Source organism: Phoenix dactylifera, chromosome 2 (assembly GCF_051530095.1).
Source record: "Phoenix dactylifera cultivar Ajwa chromosome 2, Ajwa_hap1_PhDact_Kaust_v1.1, whole genome shotgun sequence".
NCBI classification, from domain to species: domain Eukaryota; kingdom Viridiplantae; phylum Streptophyta; class Magnoliopsida; order Arecales; family Arecaceae; genus Phoenix; species Phoenix dactylifera.
In genome coordinates this window covers 11,239,548-11,263,406 of record NC_143191.1, presented here as the reverse complement: position 1 = coordinate 11,263,406, position 23,859 = coordinate 11,239,548, and the positions used below count along the sequence as shown (strand labels likewise).

The window sequence follows — 23,859 nt, the reverse complement described above, 5'->3', positions numbered from 1 at the left end:
AATACTTGCTTAAGTTGTAAGAGATAATGATGTTTCCCTTACTACCTTACCTGGTAAAGTTAGAATTGGTACCTGCACACAATAGGATGGTAAGCTACACGTCAATATTAATATGCACATCACAACATTGGCTTGCACAATTCATCTTCCAGAAAGGATATCCTCTCCTTTCATTGATTCTGTTTTTGAATTTATATAGTTTGTCACTTTTATGTGGAATATTTTGAAATCATGGTTTTGATTTTTTAACAATAATTTATGAGCATATTGTAGTGTCTGTAGCTAACATGTTTGGTTTATGTTGTATACTGTGTGATGCATGTTCCAGATTATTTTTCGGAATTTCGTTCACCTAATTGGATTAGAGCATGTAAAATGATCTTCTAATATGTGAACCTTGGTTTTGCCAAGGTGATGGCTGTCTAACATACAGGAATAGAACACATCTTCTTCACGATATTTTATATTGAATTATTGACAATGAAATGTTAAAACTTCTTATAAAAAGTGCCAAACAATGAAGATATTAAGACCAGCATTGCATTTGTGTATTAGACATTCTAGGACTTGTATTAATTCATAGCTTTCTGTTCACAAAATATCTCATAATGATTAGGCCAATGGTAATGTCCTAGTACCAGATTTGGTCAAAATCTTCTTGTTTTCTACAGCCAGATCTTTTATCAACCATTTACCTGCATAAATGCTCTAACATGTTGTGGAATAATTATAGTTTATGTACTTTTTGGTTTAGGTCAACCATTTTGGCAAATTTGTGAGGTTTTTCTTCAGTTTTCCTCCACCCACTGATCAAATACCTGCTAGGATGGTCCTAACAACTGTTGATTCAGCTGCATACAGTGCAACACAAGCACCATATGGCCCTGTGCATATTAATTGTCCCCTCAGAGAGCCATTGGAAGACTGCCCAAAAGAATGGAGTATAAACTGTTTAACAGGATTAGATTTGTGGTTGTCAAATGCTGGACCTTATACTAGATACATCAAAATGCAACATTGCTGCTCATGCGATGGTTATAGTGGGCAAGTTGCTGAGGTTCTGGAAGTAATACAGAGAGCAAAACAGGGTCTCTTATTAATTGGTGCCATCCACACTGAAGATGAAATATGGGCAGCTCTTCTTTTAGCTAAACATCTTTTCTGGCCAGTTGTTACTGATATTTTGTCAGGACTACGGTTGCGCAGATTATTTACTTCATTTACAGAGATTGAAGACAGGTTTTATTTTATTGATCATCTGGATAACGCTCTACTCTCGAATGCTGTCAAGGGCTGGGCACAACCAGATGTGATCCTTCAGGTATGCTTTCTTCATGTCAAATTTGTTTCTGCTTTTGCTATTCCATCATGTTAATCTACTGCAACAAACTAGCTTTTGAACATGTACTGATCATGATATATACACATCTTAGCAGATATTTAAAGCTTTTTACAAAGCACCAAGTTAGTCAGAGAGAACTATTTGGGATCACATTGTGGTGAGGGAAGAGAAATTCTTGAAGGGATGCTCGAATATGCATAATCTGAGATGTCAAAAATAGAAATGAGGAAAGGGATTGTGTGCAAGGTGGATGTTGATATGGCCTATGGTAAGGTAGGAAAGAATCCCTAAATTCTCTATATAAGATAGAATGAGCTTTAAATGCAAGTTGAGGATGTGGATGTAATCCTACACTTAGCTTACAAATATATATTTTCCTCAGTGGCCATCCTCTATATGATTTTGTATTTCAAGATTTTGAGATAGAATGCTTGATCAAGATTCTATGTCCTTCAATGTATTTAGCTAACTTGACCTGCTAGAACAAGGTAACCAAAAGGATGCGGGGAAATCCTGTAAGAGATAATGAAGAAAATTATAAGGAGAAGGAAGAAGTTCTTTAAGAGAAAAAAAAAAGGGCAGCCTAGTGCATGAGGCTCCTGCTATAGAAGGGTCCGGGGATGGTCTAATGTATGCAGCCTTACCCTCACATGCAGAGAGGCTATTTTGTGTTTTAAAACCATGACCTCCAAGTCACAATGGAGCAACTTGCTATTGTGCCAACTGCCAAAGGCTTACCTTCAAGAGAAAGAGAAAAGCAGAGGCATGTAGATGTCACTACTTAATCCATGTTTGTAAATTCATACTTTCTTACAATTATTGCTTTGAGATGTGGGGGGCCATTAGCTCAAAGTCTAGCTACACACAGAAGCCTTAATATGACTATAAACAGTAACTATACAAGTTTTACTTCGAGACTCCCTTGAGCTAGAGTTTCTATCATATCTCTGCATGTGCATGAATATTATTTATCTAAATAGGAGCATTCAATGATTGATGACAGCAATACAATCAAGATTCTTAAATATACTTTCATTTGATGGATAGGACTCATGGAAGGCTGAAATTGCATGTGTTTGCTATAAGAACTGGCTCAAGAATGAATGCTCAGTAGGGAAATAAAGAGGGATTGGGATGGACTTGTGAGCAAAATCTTAGGCATCCAATATGAGATTGGAATTATAATGAAGAAGGATGTTTTACCATTTCTTTGGCCTTTTTTTATGTTTTACTGTTTCAATACTGTGTTTTCTACAATAATATTGCAATTCTATTGATCAAGTGCCCTAATCATCCTATTCCTATTTGATGTTTGTTGAAGTATTTTGCTAGTTAAGTATAAAGTTTTATTCAAAGGTCCAGAGAAGTTTCATAATAGCAAGTAGCAAGGTACGGAATACCGACTGTACCGACGTACCGGTGGGCACCGATACCGGTACTGAATCGAGCCGAATCGGTACCGTACCGATGGGGCTGGTTCGGCCGGGTTTCAACCCCATCGTCGTTTTTTTTTTTTTTTGGAGAGTTCTCTCACTTTTGGATCTTGTTTTGATGCTTTTATGTTTAAGTTTAAGGTTTAAACTAGATGATACATCTTATTACTTCCAAATGATTCAAATAATGGGATGAAGAACATAAAATATCTTCAAATTAAGATATAATCAATTACATATATTTAAAACACTCTCGGATATCTAAAATTGGGTCAAGTGGCGATGCTTCTCGTCAATATCTGAAATTCTGGATCATCAGCATAATAAGGAGGCAGATCAACCCATCCCTCTAACCAAGAGATGTTGTAGTTTTCTATGCTCAATCCCCAAGGAATGCGCGTCGGATCATAAGAACTCGGATCTCTTGCTGAAGCTTTGGCTCTGAGAGGTGTCCTGTTGATAATATTGCTGTGAAGGGGCCTATCCGAATATGCCGGCACCAAAATTCGATCCGTAAGACCCTCCGGGCTGTGTAGGGTAGTAGCCACTATAAGATCCTTCGGCCAGCGCTATGGCACTTTTGAAAGTGCCATTCAAACCACGCTTAGCATTGTGGCACTTTCAAAAGTAGCCACGCGCTGTCTGAACTCACCTGAACCGGTGTGTACCGCTCGGTTCGCACTGGTACAACTTTTGAACTGATGGGTCGGAATCGATTTCCACCTTCGTACCAGACCGGTGCCTGTCGGTACCGGTCCGGTATGGGCTGAACCGATCATGGCAAGTAGTTTTTGGCACATGCTATGCATATGCAAGCATATATATTGAGAATCATAAAGGCATGGAAATCTATTTGTCTTACCAAAGCCCCATTTGGATACAATAGGATTTAGCCAATCCTATAGGATTTAACAATCCCAAGGATAAAAATTCAGTACATTTCAGGAATGAGTTTTTAGATGACTAATATTGGGGTTAGCTACCCTATGGGAATATACTTATCCCATATGATAAAAATAAAGTCCTTAAGAGGACATTATTTCAATCCTACAATTATCATGCTCCTCTTGTCACCCCCCCTCTCATGATAGACTTGGGATGACATGCCTGGTTTTGGTAGCTTGCTTTGCTCTTCAATCCCAACCAAATGCCCCACTCACTCACTGCTCCGATCCTCTTCTTCCATCGGCACCTGTCCTCCTCCCTCCTCCTTCGCCTCCTCTCCACCATTGCCAACATGCACCCTCTCACTTCCTCTTTCCCCCAACTATTTCGTCACTGTCATCGATGCCTACGGCCGCACCACCCTCCTAGACCTCACTGTCGAGGTCTACAACGCCCTCCTCTTCTTTTGCCCCCAGACCACCCTTATCTACAACGCCCTCCTCTTTGCCCTCTACCATGCTAGCAACTTCCACAGCACTTACGCCCTCCTCCGTCACATGGCTGCAAGAACATCCCCACAACATCACCCCACCCCACACCACCCCCACACCTCCACACCCCTCCCCCCCCCCCCCCCCCCCCCCCGGCGCCCACCTTGACGCATGGTGTACCATCGACAAGCTCCACGAGGCCTAGGATATGCTTGAAGAAATGTTCTAGTGAGGGTTCAAGCCCCCTGTCAATCTCCACAACCTCCTAATCGATCCGTGTTGACTATCTTGAGTCTACCAAGGAAATGGTCCATTGCATGATGAAAGAAGGCATTTTGCCCGATATTTCCACCTTCAATTCCCTTCTGGAGGCTTTTAGGCTATTCTATAGTGCAATAGATGATGGGCACAAGCTGTTCCTAGCAGGATTAAAGAAGGGGGAGAGAGGAGATCCAAACATGGAATAGAATCAGTTATGAATGGGATTTTTCTTTCAATAGGATTTCCTGTACAATCCTATAGGATCAAAACCTAAATCCTATCATGAATTTTTTTCCTATTCTTATAAATTCCAAATATTGAAACAGGCCCTAAATATTTTCTTTTTCCAACTAATGGGGATCTGGTTTTTTGGGAGAGAGAGAGAATTGATCAAGGCATGAATTTTTTGCTATTCATTAGTTGGGGAAGACTCTAGTACCTAGGCTTCTTAATATAGAAAGAACAAGTTATTTTAGATGGTTCCTTGTATATTGATGATTGACCGAAGGCTGCACATTTTGACCACTTGAGGAAAATTTTCAAATGCTTTAGAGTTTAGACCATAAAACCATAAATTGACTTCTTTATCTTATAAACCTTTGATCAATTAAAAAAAATGAGATTTCTTATATAAGCTCCTCCGGTAAGGTTCAATGTAAAAATTCACTCTTTATATAGACCAATAATTAAAATAGCTACATTGATATAATTGTTTGGATATGGTTGATCTCCATGATGGGTGATTAAAAGTCAGACAACTACTCAATAGATCTAAGCATACCCTATGGACAAACTCTTATTTCTGACCTCTCTAGAATTTAGGCTGATGTTTGAGAATTGATCTGCCTACACTCTGCTACATGGAATGCCGTACCGGTCCGTACCGGCCGGTACGGGCCGGTACGTACCGGTCCGGCCGTGGACCGGTACCGGAACGGATAAAAAACCGGTATTTCCCGGTTTTTTATCCGAACCGGCCGGTTCGGGCCCGTACCGGCCGGTTCGGAGCCCGTACCGGCCGGTTCGGAGCCCGTACCGGCCGGTACGCACCTCGTACCGGTGCGAACCGGCCGGTTCGCACCGGTACGATTTTTTTTTTTTTTTTAGAACCACAGCGCCGCGCGCTGTGGTTTTTGAAACCACCGCGTACCGGCCGGTACGGGACCGGTACCAGCCGGTACGTACCGGACCGGACCGGTACCGTACCGGTCCGGCCGGCCACCGGTACGCCGACCGGTACCGGTACGGCGGACCTTGCTCTGCTATATGTTTCCCATGGGAAGAGGATTTAGAGGAGCTAGCTTGTGTTATTATCATGAAGAACCCCCATCTCTTATTTTACGACTTTCCTTAAGCCTTGATAAAAAAATCAGATTAATGAGCACATGAACAATGATAATGACTAGAGGTCAATGCATGGAACTTTGAATGTAGAATTAAAAGTCTATGACTGGTGAAACCAAGGTTTGCCAAACTGGTACCTATTTCCATACTGGTCGGCCACTAATATGGTTGGTATCATACCGACAAATAGTATGAGGTGGCATACCGGTCATCTGACCAATATGCCATTTTCTTTAAATTTTAATTTTTATTTTGAGCTTATTATTTTGCTTATTTTGATGTCTTTTTGGTCATGAAATGGACTTGAAATACAATTGAATATACACATAATATAGCAATCAGGGTCCATTTAATGCATTTAGAGTACAAAATATGCAAACATATAAAATTGTGTTGTTTATGTCCTTTATAGATGCCTGGATCGCGATCATAGTCTGGATCAGGATATTATATCAAGTTTCTTGATAATCTAGCCTATATTCCTGCATCCCAAACAAGTGCCTGTTTAGCCATCTTGATACTATCCTCTGCTTGATATTGGATTGGCCATTCGAAGATCTGGGCAGTGAAATCTGACTTGTAAGCTACTTGGATGGTGAAGGGTAGTACCCACTTGAATATGATGTCTCAAGCGAAGGATATCTATGTGGATCATAGCCTGATTGTGTAGAATAGGATTCAGTGTACGACTTGATCTAGATACATATAATGACCCCACTCCACATGCAAGGTGATCTACAACAGCAGTGTCATGTTTCGAACGATCTTGAGACACCGATCTCCTATTTGTAATAGTATTCTCGTAGGTTCTACCAAGTTGTGCACTATGGTCCTTATTCTATGTGGCCTAAGTGCATTGTAGTCCACCTATAAATCGAAGATCCTAGGATTGAGTTATATGCAGTCGTACCACATCCATTGCTACCTCCCTAGCCATAAATTGCATCATTGCTCAAATTGTCATTGTCATCATTGTTGGTATCGCAAGACGATCTAGTCAATCGGTTGTCCATGGGCTCACTGTCTTGGAATTAGAGCGAATAGACTTGTTGACTCTCTCCAATGGAACTATAATTCTTTTTCCTTTTCCTTTCTTGCTGATTTAAGGAACTATCTTCTTTTCCTAGTTGCCTTTGTTATCTAACTCTACTAGGTGGTTCATCTACGCTCATCATCTTGAATAGACTGTGTACCATGGTAGCCTTTCTCAGCATCTCTCTGTCAAATCTTTAGGATGTTGTCTCGGATATGGAGCCCCAAAATTTGTTGTACTGATCGATACCGTACCCTACCAACTACTAAGCATACCATAGCATACTTGACTGAATCGGTATGCTGTACCCTATCATACCAACATCTGGTGCGCCACACCTTACCATACCATACCATACCACGTACCAAGGTCCACAATCTCAATATCGAGTACCGTATCGATGCCTATCGATTTGGTACGGTACGTTACAATGTGCACTCTGTACCGAAATAGCTCTCTAACCATTTTTTTTAATTTTTATCTTGGTATGTCTCGATACAGATCGGTATGCTTTGGTATAGATTGGTACGCACCTCGGTACACCTCGATATGCCTTGGAACAGGTTAGTACACCTCGATACAGGACGGTATGCCTTGGTATAGGGTGGTATAGGGCTTGTACTGACTCGAAGTTGAGTTTTGTCCCAATTTTCTCTTAGCATGGTACGGTACGCCCTGTACCAGCAATATGGCAGACCATGCCACGTACGATGTTGTAATAAGATGGTATTAGTACGGTGTCCGATACCAATATGGCAAACCTTATGGCATATGTCGTTTTACCCATTGTTCTGCATCTACCTTAACCTGCTTGCTACAAAATTGGATGATCAACAAGATGATCCTTACTCATCTAGCTCTGGCTGCTATTGGACTTCAGGCCAACCAATCATTGGATCATCTTCATCATTTACAGAGTCATCGTGAAGTGGATCATTGTACTTCAACTCCACTTCCTCTTCAATGCACTTCAATCTGATGCACAGATTATGATAGACATATACAAGATCGTTTAGACACTTTTGTATGAGATGGTTTCTTTATTTGCTATGGATAAGGGTGAAGGTAGAATTATTATGCTCATAGCCACTGGAAGAGACCATATGAGAGGATTAGTATCGCCAACCTTCTCAAGTTTCTAGATGTCTGCCCAATGTGGAACCACCATTCAATTGCAAATGCAATCAAGAAAGTTGCATATCAGATACTATTAATCATAAAGACAAGTTATAGTCGGTATCTGAAAATACTTGGATTCATGTTTTCTTTGCTTGCTGAAGCTGGCTTATGGCTAAGTCTATGGGAGCCCTTAAATGTTTTGGTATGTGAAACAAAAATATTATACGATGTCAACATTTTACATGATCTAACAAATTTGTGATCCCGTATGCACTCAAAATACCTTACATCTTCTAGATATTAGGCAGCAACGATTGGATTTGGCTCCATCTTTTATATAACATCGCATAAGATGTTCAGAAGTTCCTCGTCCATATCTATCCTTGAGATGCAGTTCTCCAAACCTGCTGAAACCGGTTTCGAACTGATAGGAACCGGCTAGAACGGCTCGCGGTTCGAACTGGCCGGTTTCGTGCGGAACAGATGCAAAGCATCCGATACAGGTAAATCACCTGACCATAAAGAAGAAAGCTGTTGCCGTAGAGGTTATAAGTGGTTTCCCCAAACTTAAGCACCTGCAAGAACTCTGCAGGCAGTGGTTCATTCGAAACAAATGTCACCTAAAATAGCAAAAAAAGAGACTACAGTCATAGAGAGTTCAAGCACCAATCAACAAGATGTATGATCAAAGTTCACAATGTTCAAATCTAAAATAATGCAATCTGAAGAAGATTCACGGGAAGTTATGGGGAAAAAGCAGCTTCAGCACATGGCCCCCCATCCTCCGATCTCTCCCTCTCTTAACAGTATCATAATTCTCCCCCTCCTCCCCTCCCCAAACTCCTTTTCCGCACCACCTCAAAAACACCCCCGAAGGAGTACATATAGGCATTAGAAATTCAATGGCATTCATCGAATACATATCAGCCATCACTCCGCAACATTGTTGCATGAAGCAGAGAGAAACCCATGCAGTAGCAAGGAGAAATCTTTTATGTGCCTACATTTCACTACTTTTTTATGGCGTTACATCTATCGGCTATACTAGTCCTCAGTAAGCCAACTCAAAAAAATTTTGGATAACAGAAGTTAAGGATGCCCATAATTTTGTCATTGAAGAATTTATACAATAATTTTGCCACAGGTATTTATTAAATGTTGTTATGTGCTTAGAGAGTAAAATGTTAGATTGTAATTTATGTTAATCATAGCCCATGGGAATCATACATTCTTTAGAGAACATCCACTAATTTACTTCATAAAAGAAATCAACTGTTAGGTTAAAGACTTCATTAAGATTATTTAAGCAAGAACGAAACAGAGCAAGTCAAGTATCTTCAATAACTCAGATAAAAGTTTTGTATCAATATTTTTTTAAAACTCGGTTAAAATCTTCATATAAGGGCTTGTTAGGATTCCAACAAGTATTTTGGTGATAATCACAAGATATAGAAGGAAAAGTACAAAAACCTGTGCCGAAGCCCCACCAAGTTCAATTATCCCAGTGGTTTTTTGAGGATCACCTCCTAGAGTTCCAAGGGCATAATTTGCAGCAACCCAAGCATAGATGCCTTCATCAGAACCTGTAGCAATAATACCACAGATCATTAGGCTTCCAATTCTGTGAACAAGAACTCAATTTTCAAATCATGAGAATAGAAATAGTTAAGGAATCCTCTATCCAAGACATCAAGAGCAGAATGAAATAAGTAGCCTTTGATAATGCCCATAGGCCTACAAAAATATATGTGACATCCAATAAAGAAATTTTTTTTTGGATCTCGGCTGAAATTAATTTTTTAAAATATTATTAATACATATTTTAGAAGTATTTTTTGTAGTAAAAAAATATAATTTTCTGAATATTTGGTATTTAAAATATTTTTTAATTTAAAAATTATTAAAAATATATAAATAAATATAAAAAATTAGTATTTTGTATTAGACAAATCAGATATATTTTTTGAAGTAACAAATATTATCTTAATTATAACAAAATTTTGCTATTTTTAAGTAATTAATAAACTGACATAGTTGATAAACCTGCAGGAATGGAACTTTTAAGAAAAAAAGAACCAGAGCATGACATTGATTAGGATAATGGGCAAATGCTCTCGGATCAGCACTATTGGAAGTGCAACTGGTGCAACATAGAGTTCAAAGAGGGATAACCAGGTAGAAGCAGCACTTAGCTGGTGATTATCTTGATGCATCTATGTGCCAGAAATGCCCATCAGAGGTTCGACAGCTGATGAAGTACTTTCGCTAATTTTAAAGCAGCGAATGAGAGTTTCCAAAAAAAGGAGGTGGACCACCGAGCGGCAGAGTCACGTTGCTATTACTCTTGAGTGTGAGAGAAGGCGTACTCTCCAGATGACAAGGGGGCACAGATCCAAGCTGCCATTCGGGTGGGCCTAGATGATCAATGGTAGCAGAATGAGGTGGCCAGGCATAGAGCTCGATTTGGGCTCTTATACTATGAGTTAGGCTCCGATTTTACGTACAATAGAGCAAATCCCGAGTTTAGGAGGACCTCCTCAGTTAGGAAGGCTGTCAGCAGAGGTGGTGGTTGTATTGCATTTATGCTGGGGATTGTATTGCCACAAGAGTTATTAGGGAGCCTGTTGTCACATGACACTTTGTTCGACACATCCTCTCAGAGATATGATCGAGAGATGCTTAGACAAGGCCACTACGCTACCTGTTCGACTCGGTCAAGAGAGCGACCTCCATCCTCCCAACATAGCCTAGCAGAGAGGGGCACGAAGGATAAGTAAGCAGAAAGGGGCATAAAGGTAAGCAGGCAGCTGCTCAGCACACTAAAAAAGAAAAGAAAAAGGCACCTGCAGCTCCATAGAAAGTATGAAGGAGCCAGTTCACTTAGAGATCAGGAGCAGCACCGATGACAGTTCTGATAGTCATGGATCTACTGGCCAGAGAGTGGAGGATATAAAACCACCATTTTTGAGACGCCACAAGGTGGTTTTCGATTTACCGATTAGTCTCAGTTTGCGTATGCTATATAGGATAGAAACCATGGTACATGATCTAGTAGAGCCCTCAAAGATATGATTGCATATAGAAGATGAGCTTCTTGAGGTCATTTAGGAGGACACGATGCAGCTACAGATGACCTCGCATGTGGAGTAGGATCCATAGATGTATCAGATTTTTAGTCGTATATTTGATCCTATTACCTATAGCCACAGGCAGCCTATGACCCAGATGGATACGGATATAGATATGGTATGTTTGAGGCATTATTTTTCGATGGCTACTACCTTACGTAGTTCGGAGCATCTTACAGATTGGATTTTGTTGCTGGCATATTTGGATGGCCTCTCTACAGTAGTATTATCAGCTAGAGGATACTTCTCAGAGCCAAAGTTTTAGCGAGAGATCCGAAAATGTTTACAATCCAGAGGGCGTTCCTTATGGGATGAACATACAAGACTACAACGCCGCTTGATTAGAGGGGTGGGCTGATGTGTCTTCTGACTATACTAATGATCCAGATATCTACGAGAGGCATCGCCACTCGACGAGAATTTAGATAGTGGTATGTATGTTGTACTTTAAATATATGTAATTGATTGTATTATTTTATATTTTCACCTCACTAGTTGATTTTAGGATATTTCATATGGATTCTTCTAGCATACATCTCACTAGTTATTTTATATTTTGTATCACTTTAAAACAACAAGATGCATCACTTAAGTTATACTGAGATCATAAAAATATCAAAAAATGTAAAGAAATATTAAATTATACTTAAGATCATTGAAAAAGTTGAAAAAATTGATTACTAATTAATTAAAATTGAAAAACTAAAAAAAAATTGGGTGCCCTTGTTCAGAACTGGCATGCCCAAGCATAATGTGTTGGTACCATACCAACTCGCATACAGACCTGTACGGGTTCCGGTATTGGTTCGACGGGTCTTGGTTGAGGTAGTATGTTGTCGATAGATTTTGCAATTTAATTAGTTAATAAACAAATGATGGTTGGATGTAGTAATTAATTAACAAGTATATGAAATTATGAATGAACAAAATATTGCCTGCTACTTGTAATTCTCTATCCATCTAATAATCCTACCTTTGCTCAATGATGTTGAACTATTCCTTGGCATCCTTTGGTTTTGCGTGCCTGATTTGTGCCTAGGTAGACATCATGTGATAAAAGAAGCCTATCTGGGGTTATCTATTGCTGTCTACGACCTTCAACACTTGATATAATAGTATGATAGTTGTTGGGGGAAAAACCTCAAGTCATGCCATAACGGAGGCGCTCGGCCAAAGGATGCCGACCAGGAAGGCGCCCGACTAGAGGGCGCCGACCAGAGTGCGCGCCAAGAGGTGCCCAACCAAAATAAGCTGCTCGGTTAGAAAGTGCCGACCAAAGACAGCGCTGAGGCGCTCTGCTAGAAGGTGCTCGCCTAAAGGGCGCCGACCAGGAGTACTCAAAGCAGCCCCGCCACAGGGCGCCCCATTGGGCGACCAGCTCGGCTCGGCACCCTTGCCGAGCCGATGCCTTAACCAAATGTTCAACCTCCGCCTAAAGTCCAAGGGACTTGACAACTCCTACGGCTTGCGACCTGCCACTATCTCCAAGCCATCAAGGCATAAGATCTCCGCAGGCATTCGGCACGACCTGCCATTAATGCATGAGACTCCCTCAAGTCTCCGATGCACTCAGGCATTTAATGAACACGGCCCAAGACGATCTCCGGATCACTGAACCATCAGAGCGCATGGCTCTACCTGACCGCCGGTTCATTCGGTAATAAATGCACTTACCATCCACAGACCCCAGGCCCGCCACGGCCGGCGGTTCAACCACTCCAACAGGTCCGATCGACCGTGACAACTCCCTGGTTCCGGTCTGATTCGGCCCCGTTCTCCACTACGCCATAAATGGGCCAAATCGTGCCCAATTATTACGGACAGGGACAAATCCCCCGGTCACCTCCCAGGTAACGTAATCCCCTCCTATAAAAGGGAACCTGGGAGAACCAAGGGGGGGACGACAACAAAAACGGAAACAGACCCCCGGGACTGAACCCTCCGGGAAGCACAGACACAATTGATGACATCATTCCCTTTGTCTTCTTGATCTGATAAAATACTGTGTCTTCTCCATACACTTCCTCTCCCCCGCTCTCTCCACATACTTGCCCCCTCTGACTTAGGCATCGGAGGGCCGGCGCCGGGGAGCCCGGCCACCGGTTTTCCTTGCAGGACTTGCACACCCCCCGCGGCGGAGGACGCAGCCAGCCGGCGCACCGCCGTCCGCCTCCTGCAGCAGCGGAGCTCCTCCTTCCCCGGCTTCACGGCGGCCCCCGGGTCCAATTTCCAGCAACAGTTGGCGCTAGAGGAAGGGCCCGAGTTCGCTGCCATGAAGCTAAGAAGCAAAGGGGCTTCCAATGCCTCTCGACGTCCTCCACCCAGTCCTGAGCATTCCGTCCGGAACTCACCACCTCCGGCTGAGTCAGTTCATCAAGTTCGGCCGGAGCAGTTTGATGCCCTGGTGCAACAAGTGCAAGCCTTGGCTACCGCTGTCCAAAGCTTGCAACCCAGGGGCATCCCAACGGCACCGCCTCCTCCGGTTCCAGTTCAACCGGAGCCCCCTACAAGCGGGTTTCCCCTTCGAGTATCATGCTCCAAGTCCCAAACGCTCAGTCCAAAATTCACCATCAAGATCTCCGGTAGATCAAGTTCCACAAGTCCAACTCGAGCACTTCGATGCGCTTGTGCAGCAAGTCCAAGCGCTAGCTATTTGCAGCCCAAAGCCTGCAACAAGTGGAGGCCCCTCCTGTGCCACCTCCACGGAATCATGTTAAGCAGAGGAAGAAACTTTCTCCTGACTCCCGAGCCATCTCGAATCAGGCATGGCTCCCGCTGCAACGACGTATGTGGGGGCAACCAGTGAGAAGTAGTAGTCCAAGTCTCACGTCAACGAGTTGGGGGGAAAGAGAAATAAAAGCTGAGGTCTGGAGAAGGAGAGTTATGGAGCTTTAAAATGGGATTGTAAGCCTCTGTGACAAAGGGTACAGCCCCATTAAATCCTATTATCCTTCCAAGTCTTCTGTCTTCCGGCAGCAAGCAAGAAACCAGCATGTACTCCCTCCTTACGGGCGTAAGTCCTTGGGACGGCGCCCGCGACATTGCTCCCCTTTCAGAGCGTCGCCATCACTGAAGCCCCCGCCGAGCTCATGCAGACCGAGCTCAGAAACCCGAGCGCAAAACACCTAAAAAATCAAGCCAAAGAAGGCCGGTGCCGACCCAAGTCCTGAGGGACTTCGAAGCTCGAGAGCTATCAAAATATCTCCAAAAGGTACAGGACGCCACTTTGGCTTCAAATAAATTCAATATTTTATCTATTTTCAGGTTAGCCAACGAGCTCGGCTCGTTCTCCTACCCTGACCACGGTCAGGATGCCCTGAGACGTCAGGATGCCCCAATATATTGGGATGCCCTGCCACAACAGGATGCCCCGATTCGTCGGGATGGCCCGAGACGTCGAGGTGCGGTCTTAAGTGACCAGACGAGCTCGGCTCGTTCTCCATCGGCTTCCACCGTCGAGCTCGGCTCGTGCTCCCCGACTATGAGTTAGCGGTCCTCTCTGACCGGACGAGCTCGGCTCGTGCTCCATCGGCTATGAGTTAGCGGTCCTCTCTGACCGGACGAGCTCGGCTCGTGCTCCTACCCTGAGACGTCAGGATGCCCCAATATATTGGGATGCCCTGCCGCAACGGGATGCCCCGATCTGTCGGGATGGCCCGAGACGTCGGACAATGAGTTAGCGGTCCTCTCTGACCGGACGAGCTCGGCTCGTGCTCCATCGGCTATGAGTTAGCGGTCCTCTCTGACCGGACGAGCTCGGCTCGTGCTCCTACCCTGACCACGGTCAGGATGCCCCGAGACGTCGGGATATGAGTTAGCGGTCCTCTCTGACCGGACGAGCTCGGCTCGTGCTCCATCGGCTATGAGTTAGCGGTCCTCTCTGACCGGACGAGCTCGGCTCGTGCTCCACCGGCTATGAGTTAGTGGTCCTCTCTGACCAGACGAGCTCGGCTCGTGCTCCTACCCTGACCACGGTCAGGATGCCCCGAGACGTCGGGATGCCTCGATCCGTCGGGATGCCCCGAGACGTCGGGATGCCCCGGCTATAGGGATGCTCGAGACATCGAGATGAGTTAGCGGTCCTCTCTGACCGGACGAGCTCGGCTCGTGCTCCACCGGCTATGAGTTAGCGGTCCTCTCTGACCGGACGAGCTCGGCTCGTGCTCCTACCCTGACCACGGTCAGGATGCCCCGAGACGTCGGGATGCCCCAGCTATAGGGATGCTCGAGACATCGAGATGAGTTAGCGGTCCTCTCTGACCGGACGAGCTCGGCTCGTGCTCCATCGGCTTCAGCCAACGAGTTCGGCCCGCTCTTCGTCATTGGATTTCTCTGTCGACGTCCCCAAAGAACGGAGTCCGAGCAGAGAAGCGTCTTCAGTCGCCTCGGCGCCAGGACGCACACGGTACAAGAACGGAGTCCGAGCAGAGAAGCGTCTTCAGTCGCCTCGGCGCCAGGACGCACACGGTACAAGGTACCCATTTATGTAATGTTTTTACATCATTTTATCTATTTTTGGATCTCTGCCGACGTCCCCAAAGAACGGAGTCCGAGCAGAGAAGCGTCTTCAGTCGCCTCGGCGCCAGGACGCACACGGTACAAGGTACCCATTTATGTAATGTTTTTACATTATTTTATCTATTTTTGGATCTCTGCCGACGTCCCCAAAGAACGGAGTCCGAGCAAAGAAGCGTCTTCAGTCGCCTCGGCGCCAGGACGCACACGGTACAAGGTACCCATTTATGTAATGTTTTTACATTATTTTATCTATTTTTGGATCTCTGCCGACGTCCCCAAAGAACGGAGTCCGAGCAGAGAAGCGTCTTCAGTCGCCTCGGCGCCAGGACGCACACGGTACAAGGTACCCATTTATGTAATGTTTTTATATTATTTTATCTATTTTTGGATCTCTGCCGACGTCCCCAAAGAACGGAGTCCGAGCAGAGAAGCGTCTTCAGTCGCCTCGGCGCCAGGACGCACACGGTACAAGGTACCCATTTATGTAATGTTTTTACATTATTTTATCTATTTTTGGATCTCTGCCGACGTCCCCAAAGAACGGAGTCCGAGCAGAGAAGCGTCTTCAGTCGCCTCGGCGCCAGGACGCACACGGTACAAGGTACCCATTTATGTAATGTTTTTACATTATTTTATCTATTTTTGGATCTCTGCCGACGTCCCCAAAGAACGGAGTCCGAGCATAGAAGCGTCTTCAGTCGCCTCGGCGCCAGGACGCACACGGTACAAGGTACCCATGTATTTAATGTTTCTACATCATTTTATCTATTTCTCTGCCGATGTCCTCAAAGAACGGACACCGAGCAGAGGAGCGTCTTCGATCGCCTCGGCGAAGGAGTGCTCATGACACCGACACATTATTGTACTAAGTCCGGTGATTCCCCGTCACGAGCTGACGAGTATTCAACCCATTTGTAAGAGAAGAATCCGGTTCGCCCCGGCAACCCGAGGCTCGGATTCGAAGTTCGCCGCATTAAGAAGTCTAAGTCCTAACGACCGTCCTAGGGCTTGGTCGAATTCTGGACTAGGCTCGGAAAAACTCTCCGAGCCCAAATCCTTGGTATAAGCACAAGCGTTGCTATACCACTAGTCGAAGAACCGAGCAATGGAGCTTGACAAGCCAAACTTAAACTCAAACCCTGTGGCGGGAAAAGCTGAGGCCCTAGAGCCCATATCCTCGGAACCTAAAACGGATCCGAGCAGAAAAACTTAGGCTACGACAGACGAGTTTCCAAAAAAGAAATGTATATTCATTTCAAAAAGGCCCGTAGGCTAAGTACAAAATCCGGGTTTGGCCCTTACAAGTATGGGAGGCCATCCCGACTTTACAAGAAATAACAAAAATTACATCAAAGGCTCGAGCTCGACCACCTCGGCCTCGGCAGTACCAGGAGTGGTTGGCTCGGCTGCCGGGACCTCTTCGATGGCCTCGGCAGCAATAGGAGTAGCCTCGGGGGCGACCTCGGTCACTTCGGGGACAGCTACGGCCGCCTCGGCCCTCGGAGTTTCTGCCTCCGCCTCCGGAGTTTCTGCCTCTGCCTCCGCCCTCCCTGCTCCCGGCTGGAGCAGGTTAACATCAAAATCCGGGAGAAGCCGCCGCAACTGGTTGCGGAAATTCCGGAAGCCTTGGATTAGCCCGTTCACGCCCTCCTCGGCCATGAGTTCGCGAAACTCCTCCGACTCGCGGAAGAGCTTCACTGCGTTTTGGGCGCTCTCCCGGGCCTCTATCTCCCGGGCCTCGTTGTAAGCGGCTCTCCGCTCAAGGCCCCTCAGCTCCTGCTCGAGCTCTGAATGTCGGAGGCGGGCATTCCCCACCTCCTGCTCGCGGGAGGCCAACGCCTGCTCGGCCTTGGCCAATCGAGCCTCCGCGGCGCGCAGCTCGGACCTTGCCAATGCGTGCGCGCCCTTCTCTTCATCGAGCTCGGTGGTCAGAGCTCGAATCCTTTCATCGGATGCTCCGACCTTCTCTTGGAGCACCCGTTGTTCGGCCTCAGAGGCCTGGTACTTCTCCTCGGAGGCTTGGTACTTCGCCTCGGCGGCCATGTACCTCTTCTGGGCCTCCTCGTAACTGCGCTCGCACCTCCAGGCCTTCCCCCGGTATTCGTGGACTAGGTGCATCAGCATCTCCGTCTCATGCAAATACTGTAAAAGAGACGAAAAGGAAAACATAAGGCACCTCGAAGCGTTCGATAACTCAGAGCGCGCAACGAATTAAAATTTTCGGAACCCGTAATGCCCCAACTAAAACTACTTCCCGCGCTCCAGCTGGAAGCCAACTGGAACTCGGAAGTCGGGGGGTAGTGTTGGGGGAAAAACCCCAAGTCATGCCATAACGGAGGCGCTCGGCCAAAGGATGCCGACCAGGAAGGCGCTCGACTAGAGGGCGCCGACCAGAGTGCGCGCCAAGAGGTGCCCAACCAAAATAAGCTGCTCGGTTAGAAAGTGCCGACCAAAGACAGCGCCGAGGCGCTCTGCTAGAAGGTGCTCGCCTAAAGGGCGCCGACCAGGAGTACTCAAAGCAGCCCCGCCACAGGGCGCCCCATTGGGCGACCAGCTCGGCTCGGCACCCTTGCCGAGCCGATGCCTTAACCAAATGTTCAACCTCCGCCTAAAGTCCAAGGGACTTGACAACTCCTACGGCTTGCGACCTGCCACTATCTCCAAGCCATCAAGGCATAAGATCTCCGCAGGCATTCGGCACGACCTGCCATTAATGCATGAGACTCCCTCAAGTCTCCGATGCACTCAGGCATTTAATGAACACGGCCCAAGACGATCTCCGGATCACTGAACCATCAGAGCGCATGGCTCTACCTGACCGCCGATTCATTCGGTAATAAATGCACTTACCATCCACAGACCCCAGGCCCGCCACGGCCGGCGGTTCAACCACTCCAACAGGTCCGATCGACCGTGACAACTCTCTGGTTCCGGTCTGATTCGGCCCCGTTCTCCACTACGCCATAAATGGGCCAAATCGTGCCCAATTATTACGGACAGGGACAAATCCCCCGGTCACCTCCCAGGTAACGTAATCCCCTCCTATAAAAGGGAACCTGGGAGAACCAAGGGGGGGGGACGACAACAAAAACGGAAACAGACCCCCGGGACTGAACCCTCCGGGAAGCACAGACACAATTGATGACATCATTCCCTTTGTCTTCTTGATCTGATAAAATACTGTGTCTTCTCCATACACTTCCTCTCCCCCGCTCTCTCCACATACTTGCCCCCTCTGACTTAGGCATCGGAGGGCCGGCGCCGGGGAGCCCGGCCACCGGTTTTCCTTGCAGGACTTGCACACCCCCCGCGGCGGAGGACGCAGCCAGCCGGCGCACCGCCGTCCGCCTCCTGCAGCAGCGGAGCTCCTCCTTCCCCGGCTTCACGGCGGCCCCCGGGTCCAATTTCCAGCAACAATAGTGTTAACCATTCTCTCGGCCTATTGTCAAAACTACTGGCAGCATAGTTTGCCGTACCGATCGGTACGGATCGGTATGGGCCGGTACATAGCGGTACCGGACGGAACCGGTACGGTACAACCATATTTTCAGTTCCGACTATTCGCAACCCGTACCGATCAGTACCGACCTCAAATTTTTTTTGGCTTTTGGCCCGAACCAGCCGAACCGGTACAGTACCGGTTCGGTATGGTACCGGTGCCGTACTGGTACTGGTGCCCACCGGTACGTCGGTACGGTCGGTACAACGAATCTTGACCACCGGCAACTAAGCCCTCCATGTGACTCCCTTCCATGCCTGCCTGGGCATATCTGCTCTTTTGCCACTAGACACTCAATAACATTTGATGCAAGCCTACTTTCTTTTTAATGAGGCTATGAAGTGCAATGTAATTTGTGGCAAAACGGATAACTGTTGGCCTCAATATCTCAGGCGTTGTGTTTTCTCATCAGAGAGAGCAGGCATGCATGGTTATATATGAATTTGGTAATGGATTGAGCATCGAGATAACCTGCTTCACCCTACAAATCTTCTTGATATCCATCAACATGAGATCTATCCTGAACCAATAGGCCATACTGTCCCAATTCTGGGGTGCTACAATTCAATATGCCCCAATCCAAGTGATTCGAGGCAGTTTGGCAAACAATGGTTGAAAGTTGAAACTATCAGTCTTAAAGTTCTTCATGATCAGTAAGTTTTCTAGTAAATTATGACGTTTGGGAACAACATGTTCTTTTGCATATGTATTATATGTTATTATCCACTTCTTCTTCCATAGTTTTGCACCTGGAGATACAAATATGAAAGGAACATGATTGACTCGTTCTGAAACATCATCAAAGGGATTTACTTTCATTAGTTCACATTGAGGATTACAGCTGATAGAAAATTCAGAAATGTTGGATATTGTTTGTGAAGTTGGATACAATGATTTCCTTACCTTGATGGACCAAACATCCAACTCATTAGACCCATTTAAAAGTTTCAGGATGAGAGAAATATTAATGAGTCGGGGAAGAAGAACTTGTAGGATAAATGACCATTCATATCAATTGATGGCATGTTGTTGGTAAGAAAACATTCGATATAAATGACTTGCTTTAGAATACTTGCAGAGACATCATGCTAAGCATAAGAGTCTGCACTGTGCAACTTCAAATAATTTCTGATGCTTTAACTAGCCCATATTTTTGTTCAGCGTAACATGAAATCTGATGAATATTACTATAACATGCAGGCTATATCACATGATTTTAATATAGGCGTACCAGTACCGAACCCTGTACCATTGCCGCATTGGTATAGGCATACCGAGTGTCGGTACGGTACGGTATGTGGTACGCTAGGCGTACCGACATTGGCGTACCGATACCAGTACCCATCGGTACGGGTATGGTACGCCCGGTACCGATCGGTACAGCATACCATGCACCTAAGTGTGCAACAATTTTGAACTAGAACAGAAGTCTTCATATATAAACTTAAATTTATACAGTACTATAATTTTTATGGGAAGAAGATCAACCAACAATTTTTCAAAGATGGATAAGATGCTAATAAATTTCACCCACCCCTGCCGTATTCAGAAAAAAGAAAAAGGGAAAGAAGAAAAGCTGTTGGCACATATATCTAAGGCTTTCCTTTGTCTCTGTGAGCCTCTAACAGTATTCTTCAAATGAGTGGACGGTCCATTTAAAACCCTTTCATCATTTATCATTTAGGATTTTATCTTTAAGTAGTTAGAATTACTTTTTAGAATTTGCATTTTCAATGAGGGGGCAGATTTGGCCTTGACAAAATATAATCAGATCATTCACATGCTTGGGTGATCAGTTAGCATAACCTATACTTTTGCTATATGTGGAGCACTGAAAATGTTCATTTAACGGCAATATTGTGCCAACTATTTAGCTTAATTTTGCATTCTTTCTTTTGTCATCAGTAGATAATTTCTTACTACTTATCAGAAGTATTTAATAATAAGATTATAGATATATTGTCTCTTACTCTGAAGAAGGGATTCCGGTTCTCCGATTAACTGAAGACTATGCTCTATCAGAATAGATCGTAGAATAAGAAAGCGGATTCGTCATTGTATACGAAGAAGCAAGGACGCGACAGCAACCTAAAACGCGACATTCCTTGGGATCAGACATTGATACCCCATCTCAATCCCAAATCATCTGGTAGTGGGAAATCGTGTGGTAGCAGAACCAACAGTTACTTTTTTCACTCTTTTGAATTGAGCATTGCATATCAATTTCTCATATTGGATTTTCCGTGGGTACTTAAGTCATTGACTGCAAGTTTTTTCCTTTTTTATTTTAAGGAAAAAAATCTAAAAGTTGAGTCTTATGACATCCATGGTGTATCATCCTGGTTTCGTTTCAAGCCATGCCTTACTAATGGTGTTCATTGCCTTCCTTTTCTAACTTGTACCTTTCTTGGATGCTTGCTTATATCTTATGTGTGCTTATGCTTCAACAATTCAGATTAAAAAAACAAATTGAAAAGTCATTTTAATTACTACATAATTGATAAATAAATGGAAATGATTTTGTGCAAATGTGTCTACTTTTGATCAGTCAAGTCATAATATATTAAAGGTTTGTCAGTATGCTTCTGATTTTTTGGCTCTCAATAATAACAGATTGGTAGCAGGATTACAAGCAAACGCATTGTCCAGTTGTTGGAGTTCTGTTCTCCTTCTGCATATATCTTGGTTGACAAGCATCCATACCGTCATGATCCTTCTCATATTGTTACTCACAGAATCCAGAGTACCATATCTGAGTTTGCTGATATTATGCTTAAAATTTATATCATGAGCAAGCCCAGAAAATGGAGCAGTTTCCTGAAAACACTGGATATGGTGGTACCAACTCTCTTACTGAAAACAGATTTACAATTTATTCAACGTTGTGAATATGTGGTATTTTTATCTTGTCAGTTAAGAGCCATGAATGGTACAGTTCAATGAAACATTTGAGGCCCCTTCTCTTACAAACTTTCTGCAACACTTTTAAAAATTGTGGAACCATTTGACTATCCCATGAGCTATATCTCCTTATAGTCATCACAAAAAAGAAATTAATATATTTGTCGTCAGGGTCGGCAGAGCTATCTCGAACCACCCGGTTCGGGGCGTCCCGAGCCGTTCCGGTTGTGGACTAGGACGGTTCCGGCAATGAAACCGAGATGCCATCATCGGAGGGGGAGAAGGAGAAGGAAAGAGAAGAAAGAGGTAGTGAGCAGGGGAGGGAGGGTGGCGGAGGCCGGCTCCCGGGCAGGAGGCAGAGGTCGCGGCCAGATCTTCTGTTTCGTTTGAAATTTTTTAGCAGCCGGACTCCTATTTTGAACAAAACAGGAGACCCAGCCACGACCTCTGCCTCCTGCCCGGGCGCCGGCCTCCTTCACCCTCCGCCGGCTTCCTCTCTCCCCCTTCTCTCTCTCTTTTTCTTCTCTCTCATGGTCTGCGTTTGCCCTCTTCCGTATCGGTACAGGCCCAGCACGGCATGGCGCAGGCCCGTATTGACTCATGCCATCGTACGGTGCTTGGTATCGGTACAACAGACCGTGTTCGTCGTGATCAGAAAATTCAATAATCCAAATGTTCCTAACCTATTTTTGGTGCCCTGATTAATGCTCAACTTTTTGAAATCCTGATGTACAAAACTACAAATAGTTCATACCTAAACATGCCCATTCAGATAGTAATTCACTAAGCTTGACTTGACAATACTTGCTTATCTGCTAATGTTGCTTTTATCCTTGTTGTCACCATCATCTCACTTGCTTATAATAGCCGGTTATATTTTTCTCGAGTTCACTTCTTTTTGTGATTATTAAACTAGGCCTTTTCTAGTGTCAGGTTATGGTCATCAAAAGGAAACACTGTGCTAAAATTCTTGCTAAACTACTTTGACTTTTGAGGTAAAGATGAGTAAAACATGCTGATCTGGGATAAGTCTTCCATATACCTTTTTCCAGAGGGTTAACCTCCTCTTGGGAGGGAACCTTATTTCAGGTGTGCACATGTGCCTCCGGCATGGAGTGGGGCGGGAGCTGGGTGTGCATGTTGGAAGATTTCTTCCTTTGCCTTCTAAATAATTAGTTATATTTATATGTTCTCTTGCATAATATTTACTTTACATATTCTGAATCAAATTTCTTGTTTGAAAGCTAAAGAATATGAATTGTTCTAGGTTGCATGGGAAATAGCATTTCAAATTCATTCTGAATGCTCGCTAACCGAACCACATGTTGCGCATATAATTGGAGAAGTACTTCAAGGTGATGTTGTCTTATTTGTTGGGAACAGCATGGTCATTAGAGATGTCGACATGTACGGAAGGGGCTGGGTGAAATCTGTCATGAAAAATACTCACCTGATGTCAGATTGCGATCTACAATTCCATGGTATACAAGTGGCTGGGAACAGGGGTGCTAGTGGTATTGATGGTTTGCTTAGCACAGCCATTGGTTTTGCTGTAGGATGCAACAAACGAGTAAGAAACTAAATTTGTTTGCATCAAATCAAATGAAACAAATTATATTTACTTGCTTTTATTATGGTCGTTGATGGATGGCAAGTCTTAAAAGCTAAGATGCTTTTTGTGAATGCTTACACTGACGCATGCAGGCACAGACACAAACTGACACATGCATTCATAAATGTTCATTCATGTTCATGTGCATGTGCACAGACACAAACTGACACATGCATTCATAAATGTTCATTCATGTTCATGTGCATGTGTGGACTTTATGTGGCTGGGTGCCTAACATATATTTTTGCTTATGTAACATAGTTAGTCATACATGTTAAGGCATAACTGATTTT

At 44.7% G+C, this 23,859-nt stretch overlaps 1 protein-coding gene across 11 annotated transcripts in view; it reads left to right on the top strand.

Annotated features, from left to right (window-relative positions):
* The window catches only part of PHYLLO (2-oxoglutarate decarboxylase/hydro-lyase/magnesium ion-binding protein), a 107,373-nt gene that overhangs the window by 39,316 nt on the left and 44,198 nt on the right, over positions 1–23,859 (top strand). For 8 of the 11 annotated variants that reach the window (XR_015975074.1, XR_003385634.3, XM_088715303.1 and 5 more), the window contains exons 12-14: positions 755–1,321; positions 21,667–21,891; positions 23,222–23,524. Coding sequence is in view for 9 of the 11 variants with exons in the window: in XM_088715303.1 (XP_088571429.1) it covers positions 755–1,321; positions 21,667–21,891; positions 23,222–23,524 (1,095 nt within the window). In the remaining 2 variants the exon portion in view is untranslated. The remainder of the gene's footprint in view (positions 1–754; positions 1,322–21,666; positions 21,892–23,221; positions 23,525–23,859) is intronic. The other 3 variants (XM_088715304.1, XM_039132111.2, XM_088715302.1) reach the window with 1 other exon arrangement.